We start from the raw sequence: 12000 nt of genomic DNA on the forward strand, positions 1-12000 counted from the left end.
TAATCTACCAATGATCTTCAGTTCATTCCCCCAGTTACATTTGTACATCATTCCTGAAAACACACCTGTGCATTGATTACACATGGGCAAGTTAAACTACTCATACAGTTTGCAAGGTCTGCATAGCATGGGCAGAGTATTTAGCTTTAGGCTTATCATTAACAATACACACACACATACACACAAACCCCCCTTCACTTGGAGTAATACATTCAGTGCCTAATGCTCAGTGGAAACATCCCACACTAGCAAAACCAGCCACGAAATTACTGCATGCAGCACAAAGTTGAATCTTTCAGGGCATACAGCTGAACAGCAGAGGATCTGCTCCTCCACCCATGCCATGGGAAATAGCCACAAAGATACACAGTCCATTGCAGCAAAAATGCTGAGTTCTACTGCAGGAGATGAGCACACAGCAGAGAGAGAACAACCAGCACTTTCATTTACCTGTGCAGACTAAGGCCAGGAGAAGTTGCCATTTAATCAAACTGAAACTAGCATTTAAACATTCAGCCCTATCCTGCACAGGTTACCCAGGAGAGCTTAGCAGAAAACTCAAGGAGAAGCTCTGCCCAGGGAAGCTGTGGCTGCCCCATCCCTGGCAGTGTTCAAGGCCAGGTTGGACACAGTTGGAACAGGATCAGCTTTAAGGTCCCTCCCAACCCAAACCACGCTGGGATTCTGTGATTTCCATTGAGAAAGTAATTCAGAGTCTTAAAGGAAACCTGATCAGATCTCGGTTAAGAGCACAAGTTTTGCTCCAAGGCACATCACAACTATAAAAAGCAGCCACTGGCTGAGTAGTAATAAATGTAATATTAACTATAAACCAAACCAACACACATTTGCTCCAATAGCATCAGGAATTTATTCATAATAGAGGTGAGCAAATGCTGGTGTGACTTAGTTTAGTTACCAGGATAGCAAATATACCTGCTTTTGCTTAATTAATCCTCCATTCACCATTTCGGTTTGGTTTATTACAATTGTTATTTAGTGATGACACTAAACCTTTGGCTTCTCCTGCTGTGCATTTATTTATCCCTGTTAATAGTGGACAACACAGAAAGCACTGATCATCACCACTAACTACAGAGACCAGTGGGCAACAGGTATCAGCACAGCTCCAGGTTTTTACTCCCCTCTGGATTACTTATTATGTAAGTAAGTAATGTAAGAAAGCATCTATGAGCACTACTCACCTACTGCAGCTATGTTGCATTAGAGCAAAACAACTGATGCCCCAAAGTATTCATCACTTCAATAAAGTGAAATTTGAGTGCACTGACTTGCTGTTTCATCAAAAAGTAATGCTTTTATAACATTTACCTTAAAGCCAAAACACAGCATTAGTCATTGACCATATTACATTGATCCCAAAAGCTGGATCCTGATTTGAAAGAAAGGACAAGCCCATACAGGCACATCTAGTTCAGGCTATCAAAAAAATATTCAAACCCTGGGAAATAAGACAAGTTATAGGATCAGCAAGGATCACTAAGCAGTAAAATCAGACTATATTTAATAGAATCCAGATGGAATTTTTCAGCTGGAAAATTATTAAAACCTCACAGCACACAAGTACATGAGATGCAACGTAAAATCTTCTATGTTCAGGCACCAACTTGAATTAAGCTCCTATGCCAACAGCCATCCATATCCAAAATGCCAGCCCTTTGCCAAGGTATTTTAGGTGCCTAAGCGTCTATTCCATTTCCCACCTCTTTTAGTATTTTGTCTCAGACACATGGAAATCTGCTAAAACAGAAACCCAAAGAAAATGTGGGTGCTTGGTAAGAAACATGGCAACACACGATCTCTATACATACTAATTTATAGAGATATATATATAATATATACTGTATGTATAGAGATGTATGTATATTAATGTAACAGTGACATTGCCAGATTTAAGTGTATGAAGATCTTCACACTTCATTAGTCTAAACAGTACCAGGCTTTAGACAGACTGAGACATCAATTCACAGGTGTTATTGTATCTTCTGAACAGCGATGTTAAACTCATATATAGAATCATAGGACCTCAGCCTGGTTTATGCTGGAAGGAACCTTAAAGCCTCAGTGAGCCGGGACACCTTCCACTAGAGCAGGTTGCTCCAAGCCCCTGTGTCCAACCTGCCCCCAGTGATGGGGCAGCCACAGCTTCTCTGGGCACCCTGTGCCAGCGCCTCAGCACCCTCACAGGGAAGAGCTTCTGCCTAAGAGCTCATCTCAGTCTCCCCTGTTCTGGCAGGTTAAAGCCATTCCCCTTGTCCTGTCCCTACGGGCCCTTGTCCAAAGCCCCTCTCCAGGTTTCCTGCAGCCCCTTTAGGTACTGGAGCTGCTCTAAGGTCTCCCCTTAAGGAGCCTTCTCTTCTCCAGGCTGAACCAGCCCAGCTCTCTCAGCCTGGCTCCAGAGCAGAGCTGCTCCAGCCCTTGTAAGCGATAAAGTTACAAATTCAGGGTTCATGGCTGTATGATTCATCCCTATAGAAAAGCATATTTTGCCTCACAAACCTCTTTCACCTTACTAAAATACCTTAAAACATACCTTAAGTCTTACTGAAACAAAAATACTGTGCTGAACATTGCTCTGCTCTACACATTGAACAAACCTTTCCACATGACTTTATGTAAAGGTAGCATACAATAATTGTATTAACTTGGGACATACTGTCCACTAATCCCCAGTGACAGGAAAACCAAAACAAGCCCAAATTTTGCAAGGCATATTTGTCTAAATCTGCTAGATTCTTAAGCAAAGAAAGAGTTCTTGTGAAACTAAAAGACCAACTGAAAAAGGGCGCTCTGAGTCAACACAAAGAATATCAAGAGCAGGCTGAATTTATATCTGCAATCGTGCATGAGGAATGCTAGCAAAGGGAGCCCAGCACCACTCTCTATCAAACCCATGCAGAAAAGTTGCCTGTTGGCTTCATAAATGCAGAGTGGGAGTATAAAACAAGCACTGAAAGTAATAAACATGGATAGTTGAATATTTCTGCTATTCCTATTCAATAAGCCTCCAGCATATTTAACAGAGATAATATCTTCCCTCTAGTTACCTTCTCCTCTGGGTCTGGCGTGTTGCCTTGCTCCTTTTGTTGAAGGCTGCCTTGAGATTCCTGAAGAACTTTCATTCTTTAAAAAAATAGAAGCCCACAAATTTATATAATTATCCATAAAGAGATTTTTTTAATATAAATTCACTTACATGTGTTGTATTTTTATGTATCATACTTAGAAACTATTCACGCAACTGACCCATCTAAGATTACTTCCAGTCTATTTTCCTCAGTCTGCAGGTGTTTTCCTGGATACATGTTATTTCCTTTTACATAAACCAATATGATTAGATTTCATAATTGTAAAGACAACTCCCAAATGTAATACTAAGAGTGTCTGAGGCAGAGCAATCTTGTGAAACCTGTAGAGCATCTGTGACACCACTGCTTGCCTTGGGGTAGAATGCTTAGCTACCAGTGAGCTAAAAAACGAGTAAGATGCTTACAATCACCTGCATGTTTCAGCTACATCAGATACACGGCTCCTCTTTGAGAAATTCCATTTCAGAATAGAAGAAAAGACTAAAAACCTGTGCCATGAGACCTGTATAGTCCTCTACTCAAGTGGTAACTTCCCTCGACAAGAGAAGAAATGGGGCTTGCAGGAAAGCCCAGCAGACAAGCAGTAGATGATTTGAAAGTGCAACCAGTGCAGCAAGAAGAAGAAGAGTTCCAAAGTGGAAAATATCAAACTGGATCAACATTCAGGCCACTTCTGAGGCCTCTGACCTTAATCCAAAATGATTCAGAGGCCAGGAAATGAAAGCAAGCAAGCACACGAAAGGATTATTCTGTTTTCTTTGCATAGCAGGAAGGTTGAACCAGATGGATCTTTAAGGTCCATTCCAACCCAAACCATTCTATGATTTCTATGCCTGAAATGAAGAACATTTGACTGACAATACTTTCTGCATGTTACACGTGTTAATGGTCAGGCAGCCATGGAAAGGAGCAAGTTGAATCAGAAAGTCCACTTGGCTGAAGGGTGGAAAAAAAGATGTGCATAAATCACTGAGTCTTGTGAGACGAGATCAAAACCAGTTCCAAGAGACAAGGCCACCTGGACTGCAATGTCCTTTGTGTGCAAAGGAAGAACTGAGCCCATGCACAGGTAGCACCAGAGGCTAAAGGCAGCTACAGCGTTTGCCCTACAGAAAGGCTCAAAACACCATCATGGCAAGTGCAGGCAGAGGGGCAGGTCCATTACATCTGCAATGACTACAGGTAGGCTGTGGTACAGATTTACTACTCACCCTACCTGAAACACAGCTGGGGACCAAATGCCTGCAAGGAAGGTGTAAGGTGTAAAGGAGGACTTCTGCCAGCCCAACAAAAGTCCTGGATACGAGATCAGACTAGGAAGGAGTCCATCTCCTTACACCAATCCTGGCTAGCAGAAGGAACAGACTTCTGCTTATGTGTACTGCATATACTAACAAACCAGTAGCTTCCAGCAAGCCACTCATGCTTCTAATAACTTCTATAGGATCCCAGACTGGTTTGTGTTGGAAGGGACCTTAAAGCTCATCCAGCTCCAACCCTGCCACGGGCAGGGACACCTTCCACTAGAGCAGGTTGCTCCAAGCCCCCGTGTCCAACCTGGCCTTGAACACTGCCAGGGATGGGGCAGCCACAGCTTCTCTGGGCACCCTGTGCCAGCGCCTCAGCACCCTCACAGGGAAGAGCTTCTGCCTAAGAGCTCATCTCAGTCTCCCCTGTTCTGGCAGGTTAAAGCCTTTCCCCTTGTCCTGTCCCTACAGGTCCTTGTCCAAAGCCCTTCTCCAGGTTTCTTGTAGCCCCTTTAGGCACTGGAGCTGCTCTAAGGTCCCCCCTTAAGGAGCCTTCTCTTCTCCAGGCTCAACCAGCCTTTCCTGTCCTTTTGCCTAACTCCCTGATTTCATTAGCAACATTCATTGCTACCTAGGAAGCAAACACCTCTGTACACAAGAAAGTACAAGTGATTTATAAAATGCCATCATTCTGTTTCTGCATTTTCTATCCCCAGAATGTATGTCTGCACCCTATTCAAAATCTTGTGAGAATTAGCACCTCATGGGATTTCCTCCGTATCTGCTTTTTTGTAGTTTGTGTGAATTGATAGTCCAAGCAGTTTGCATCCAGGATTTATTTCCAGCGCTGCTGATAATGTCCATAACAGAAATGAGAGCAAATTCTTCCATTTTTATGCAAATAGTAAAGGCCAGGCTGGACGGGGCTTGGAGCAACCTGCTCTAGTGGAAGGTGCCCCTGCCCATGTCAGGGGGCTGGAGCTGGATGAGCTTTAAGGTCCTTTCCAACCAAAGCCATTCTATGGCTCTATGTTCCACTAATCTGTAAAAGAGAAATTATAAATTACATTTGTCTTCCATAGTATCTTGCACACAGGATAATGGGAACCGTGGAGAAGGTGAACTCTTTGGAGGGGCTTTATAGACAAGTGAGCAGCCTATGCAAGAGTCAGCTTCAACAGTTACTTTAGGTCCTTTAGAGACTACATCTCCTTTATCTCCACGCTCAAAATTCCAGGCATTCAATCAGGCAAAAGCAAGCCCTACATCCCACACTTCAGCAAGATCTAGCTGCATGGCCATGGTCCTGCTTTGACAGAAACTAGTTTTCACTTACACTGTCTTAACTGGCTTTGAAAATCATTACTTAACCCACACCAGAGCTACCACTATTTTTGTTTCACTCATGAGGAACTACTGGTACATTGCAAAGCAAAACAGAAGTCCAAAACATTAAGCTAATATTGAAGTGGTTAATCTTAATCTTACTTCATCTTAATTACTACCAGCTTTCCCAATCACAACACTACTCAGGTAGAAGTAAAGCCTACATCCCAGCAGCGTGCAGCTCTATGGGCCCGCAGGCCACATCTGGCACATTCAAGCTTCAGCAGCTCTTTGGGTGATGTAATTATTAGCACAGGTGGGGAAGGAGTTGAGAATAGGTGATGAGGCTTCTGCAGGAGTGCATTTAGTCATTTATTTATGTCAGGTAGTGACTACAAACAGTGCTGAACATTAATGTAGAGCCACATGTGCACACTGGCAACAGCGGCAAAGTACAAGCTAAAACTTGATCACTATGGTAGCACACAGAAACATAAATCCTGCCATATTTAAGGGTTGAGTCTTTCCAAAGGAAGATAAAAGAGGTCATTCTTTTTTCTTACAAATTCATAGGCTCCAAGACTTTGAAAAGCAGTCACTGGAGAGTAAGAAATCTTACACTTCATCTCACACCATCTTGGGAATCATATACTGGAGTGGAATCCTAGGTGGATGTATGCACACATCCCTGATCAAGTAATTACACTCCTATTTGGAGAGGATACAGGAGCCTGCTGTAAAGCATCCAATCTGCTGTTTTTCCCTCATTCTTAACCTCTAAAAAGGTTGACTTTCATTTTGAGACATGAGGAAACCATGATTTCTAATGTTGCAGCAAGTCAAGAAGAGCAGTATGATTTGAAAAGTCATTAATTCTTCCTCCTTTCCATGCAACAACCAACCTCTGCATCCATGAAAAGATGCAATGAACAGTTTCTATCAGTGATTTTATATTGCTCTCACAAACAATTCTGTACATGCCTGTTACACCTCCTCCAGCCGCACGCACTCCATGTACAAAGGCAGAAAATATGCTCCCCACTCAAGAAAGGAAGGGGGACAACTCAGTACTGCTCACTCTCAGTATTGAGAACAGCCCTGAGGACATGGACTTGGGGGTGCTGGGTGAGGAGAAGCTCCCCATGACCCAGCTTCAGTGTGTGCTGGGCTGCACCCCCAGCGTGTGAGCAGCAGCTCAGGGACAGGACCTGGGGAGACTTTTTACTCTCTGCTTTTACTATCAGTTTTGTATCCCTCAAGGACCTCTTTGCTCCTTCCTTCAAACTCTCTGTATTTCCAGTATTTACTCCTAAACTGGCCATCATGCTGAACAGGCAGAATTTATTCATGTGCAACAGCAACAGGGAAAGAGCTCTACTTGCTCAGGTCAACCTAACTGCTGTGGTGATAAAAGTGATTGGAAAAGTAGCCATCAATTGTCTCTTCCTCACAAGATGGGTGTTTTCTTGGTGGCAGCTGCTGCTAATTCAAATCTTTCTAACCCCAAAAGCACTATTGGAAAAATCCTGTTTTTTAAACTCTTGAGTTTGAAGGATGGATTTCTACAGTAGAGGCCAGCTAGAAACAACTGACACCAAAAAGAGAGGGTCATTCACAGCACTAGAACAAAACTGAGTCATGGCCAGCAGATTTCCATGCAATGGCTCTCTCTGTTGCTTCTGTCTGGTTTTCACTCAGTACTTGTTTCATTATCCGGTCGAGTTCCAACAGAAACAGAAGTTCATTAGATATGACTTAGAGGCTGATTCAAATGACCATTTCCAGAGCAATAGTTTGTAGGGCAAAAATAAAGTCATTCTGGAAGTGGCCAAAAGTGACAGGATATTACAAAAGGCTTTAGCCAAGAGGTTCGGCTGCCATCTGTAAAATGGAAGAGACCTTTCCAACGTGTTTGGCCTTAGGGGTAAATGACGTACCTGTTCTGCAGCCACTTTCAACTAAACAGCCCAGAAACTCTATGACCCCTGTCACCTTTTGTCAAAAGCCAAAGTTCTCTTTATTATTGAGAAAGTTAATAAGCCATGCTATGAAGTGTTTGTTTTAAACATGACTTTCACCTGAGGTGGACTGAGAGCTAACAGAACACAACTCACGCTGACCACAGTGTAGCAGACAACAGCTAGCCTGGAAGCTGCAAATAGTCTTCTGATTGCCACATGGCAACCAAATGTCTCAATTCAGACTTCGACTTGCTTGCTTTTACTTCCAGATAATTATGTGAGACTATGACATGATGGGTAACATACACAGTTTCTGCAGTACCAGAAAAATACATTGAGATCAATCTGTCAATATTTGAGTACGGTTTTAAAGCTGGCTTCTGATTATCAGCAGTAAGAAAATGTAAGACTTGCATGAATAGAGATAGAAACTTATTAAGACTCCTAATACAGAATCACAGAATGATTTAGGTTGGAAGGGACCTTAAAGCTCATCCACTTCCAATCCCCTGCCACAGGCATGGACACCTTCCATTAGAGCAGGTTGCTCCAAGCCCCTGTGTCCAACCTGGCCTTGAACACTGCCAGCGATGGGGCAGCCACAGCTCCTCTGGGTACCCTGTGCCAGCACCTCAGCACCCTCAAATGGTTTCACTTGTATTCTACTTACAAAAAGCTAAAGACAGATGTTGAAGTGTAATTAATTATGCAGCAGAGGCTGCAAAACACAACTCAATACTTTTCATGTACATAAAGACATAAAATGCTTCACTTTTTAATACATTTGGTTCACTGCCGTGTTTCTTAAATGGAGTTCCAGTAGTTTAAACCAGGGTAAATCCCTGGAAATAAAGGCATTACCCCACTGTGAAACTACTGTAAGGACAGGAAGATCAACTCCAGTCCATTAGATGCACTTTCCACTTATTTCATGCTGGAATTGCCTCTAAATCACTTGGTGCAGCTATTTTAGATCTCCAGCTCTAAAAATTCATTGGGGCATTTTCATTTCACTTCTCTCTTCCACAGTCTTCAGATGATGACCATTTGTCACCCACTGGTCTAAAGTGTGTGTTTTCATCACCTAAAAACTAAGCAGCATTTACTGTTACGCAAGCAAGTAGAGGAGAGCAGGTCATCTAGATCTAAGGTAATAAACCCACATGCCTTGGAATCACTCCCAAAAGCACTTAAGAGGGGAAATGAAACTTTACTGCCCCAGTGTATTATTGTGGTGCCCAAGAGCACGACAAGCGTTTGGGATGAGGCTCAGTATTTCCATTACAGACCCAGTTTGCAGGAAGTTGAACTTGGCCAGGAACATTTGCTTCAGGCTAAAAAGTATTTTATAAGCTCTCCCTCCAAGTGCCAAGAATTTCAAAAGTTGCCTTGGATTTCAGTCAAATAATAGCAATAAATTTGTCATCTCATGCAAAAGACACAATGATGTCAGTGGCCCATAGACTCTCAATAGAGACTCCTGCTAAACTTGGGATCCTGCCTGTTTTAGCCTAGCCTGAGCTGCTTCAAGTTAATTTACTGGAGTCTCACTCTTTAAACATTCAGCCATATGGTTCTATAACTCATCAAAGTGCCTCAGGTCAGGAAGAAGCGGCAGATGCAGACACAATGGTATCACAAGCAACAGCTACTGTTCAGAGGTAATCACTGAGTTGCTCTTCTGTCCTACCATCATCCAGATGCAAAACACACACTCAGATGCAATACTGGACTCATTTGCTTTCCAAAAGAGTAATTTCTATTAAAGTTCAAAAAACCTCCCAAATAATGTGACAGCTTTCCAAGGAAGATTCAGTGGAATAAACAGAAAGCTTTGAATGAACAAAGAAAGCATAAAACCCCACCCAAATAAACAGACAAGCATCTATTTTACAGCCCTAAAAGTTCCCATGTACCTACCTTTCAACCCTACTTTCCTTTGAAGCAGAGTCCCGAACCATACTAAAATGTAACACTTCTAATATTCACCTTCCCAGATGTTGCCCACTACTAACCTCAAGCTGGCACTTGCTGTCTTCAGTTGGCTTCCGTGGTTTTCTATGTGTGGATTCCTCAGCATCTGCAGACTGAAAAGAAAGCAACTGGTTTAGATCCAGCCTGCTGAGGAGTGAGCTGCTTACCTGGATAAAGTGAAAAGGGAAATGAGCACAGAGTAGAACTGAGCACATTACAATGTGCATCGAGGTATCTTATCCATCTACCTGCCCTCTTTACCTTGCTTCCCTGCACAGGAGACTGAGCAAAATCACAGAATTCCAGACTGGTTTGAGTTGGAAGGGACCTTAAAGCTCGTCCAGCTCCAAGTCCCTGCCATGGGCAGGGACACCTTCCACTAGAGCAGGTTGCTCCAAGCCCCTGTGTCCAGCCTAGCCTTGAACACTGCCAGGGATGGGGCAGCCACAGCTTCTCTGGGCACTCTGTGCCAGCTCTTCTCAATCTCCCCTGTTCCGGCAGGTTAAAGCCATTCCCCTTGTCCTGCCCTACAGGCCCCCTCCAGGTTTCTTGTAGCCCCTTTAGGCACTGGGAGCTCTACACTCTCCCTGAAGCCTTCTCTCCTCCAGGCTGAAAAAGCCCAGCTCTCTCAGACAACATTGTTCTCTCTGAGTAATACCAGGAATGAACCAGCATGTAACACACCAGAAAAGGAGAATCAAGAGTATTTAGAGGAGAAAGACAGAAGAAAAGCAACAAAACAAAAGGCAATGAAGAGATGGCTCCAGGCCCTCTAGGACTTTACACTGAGAAGGCCTGAAGTATGGGGAAGCGGTGGATGTGCTCCTTTTCAGGGATGTAGCAGAGTCCAGTGATATGCAAGATATGATGATAAGCAGAGTCCAGTGCAAACAGAAAACCCTTGCAAGAATTTAGATTGCTGGAAGCCAGCAGCTTAATTTAGAAAGCCAGAAATGTAATACAGATATGCAACTCCATCCTGTCCTGCCCAAAGGAACTCTCTTCAGCCTCACCTTCCCTAAAAGCTGCAAGAGCAATATGCATTGAAGGGAAAACACGTGAGGATATAAGTACATAGCAATAGTTTCTACCACCACTCTCTGCCAAACATAACCTAATGTGATCAGAAGAATTCAGACACGCAGAGTTCATAACAGAAACTGCTTCTCAGAGGTTCAAGAAGCAGAGTCAGATGAGGCTGATGGCTCGAGGCAAGACCTATCAGGAGAGATACATGAAGTTACACGTGACCTCAGTCACACTCTGACCAGATCAAATCCACACTGAAACTTTCATCTCATGACAATAATTTACATTCAATAAAGTACATGCCAGGTCAGCAGAACAAACATTCAGCCTCTAGCACAGCCTGCAAAAAGTTCCTCACTGAAATCAGATTTCAGTTACCTTTTTCTGTGCTTTATCATTTCCATGTTCTCTTAAGTGCTCCCCATCTTTTTCTCTGTCCCTTTTTCTATCCCTTTCCCGATCCTTCCCTCTCTCCCTGTCTTTTTCCCGTTCTCTGTCCCTAGCCTTATCTTTGTCTCTTCCTTTCGGTGTGTCCTTCTCTCTTGCTCCTTCATATTTTTTCTCTCTTTCCTGTCCTTTATCATGTTTGAGTTCATCTTCTTGTTCTATGTCTCCTCTGCTCCTGTGTTTTTCTGTTTCTCTTCCTTGCTTGGTTGTTCTGCTTCTGCTTCTTTCCCTTTCTTGTTTTTCTCCTTCCTTAAACACGTCTCTTTCATGGTCTTTGTGTCTGTCTTCATTATCCTTACGCTTATTGCTTTCCTTTTCCCTTCCTTCACTCTCTTTCAAGTCTCCTTTGGCTCTTCTGCCTCCACTTGAGCTTCTGTCTTTAATTTCAGCACCTCCTCCACTCTAAAAAGAAAGGAAAACTACACATTAATTCATACATATGGCAACTCTATCACACAGTTACTTTACACAGACAAAACCACAAGCTAAAAACCCAACAAGCCACAAACAGTGGCAGCCACTGTCCCCCACAACACTTGCCAAATCCTACCTCTTTATCTCTATGGCTCTTTCGCACCTCTGATTTGGAGTCTCTGCTTTCTTTCTCTCGAGACTTAGAGGTGGGAGGTTTCTCTTTAGCATCAGCTTTTTCTCCAGCTAAGATTCTTTTAACAGCAGCATCACTGGACAGCTGCAAGGAATAAAAAAGCATCATTCAAATCACAGAATTCCAGACTGATCTGGGTTGGGAAGGACCTTCAGATCACCTAAGGTCATAGGCAGGGATGCCTCACACAAAACCATGTCACCCAAGGCTCTGTCCAGCTTGGCCCTGAACACTGCCAGGGATGGAGTATATATGAGTAAATGATCTCATTAAATATCTCCTTTCTTCCTAACTCTGTA

General features: G+C 43.2%; 1 protein-coding gene across 3 annotated transcripts in view; it reads right to left on the reverse strand.

The window, feature by feature from the left end:
- TRAF3IP1 (TRAF3 interacting protein 1) overlaps nt 1-12000 on the reverse strand; it is a 76158-nt gene that overhangs the window by 21504 nt on the left and 42654 nt on the right. The window contains exons 4-7 of one of the 3 annotated variants that reach the window (XM_061379182.1): nt 11645-11785; nt 11026-11496; nt 9660-9731; nt 3069-3144 (exon numbers count right to left, since the gene is read on the reverse strand). In XM_061379182.1, the coding sequence (XP_061235166.1) occupies nt 3069-3144; nt 9660-9731; nt 11026-11496; nt 11645-11785 (760 nt within the window). Of the gene's footprint in view, nt 1-3068; nt 3145-9659; nt 9732-11025; nt 11497-11644; nt 11786-12000 lie in introns of those variants that run through there. The other 2 variants (XM_061379180.1, XR_009729377.1) reach the window with 2 other exon arrangements.

Source organism: Neopsephotus bourkii, unplaced genomic scaffold (genome assembly GCF_033783945.1).
Source record: "Neopsephotus bourkii isolate Nb327-2 ecotype Australia unplaced genomic scaffold, CSIRO-AGI_Nbou_v1 NB_1768, whole genome shotgun sequence".
NCBI lineage: Eukaryota > Metazoa > Chordata > Aves > Psittaciformes > Psittacidae > Neopsephotus > Neopsephotus bourkii.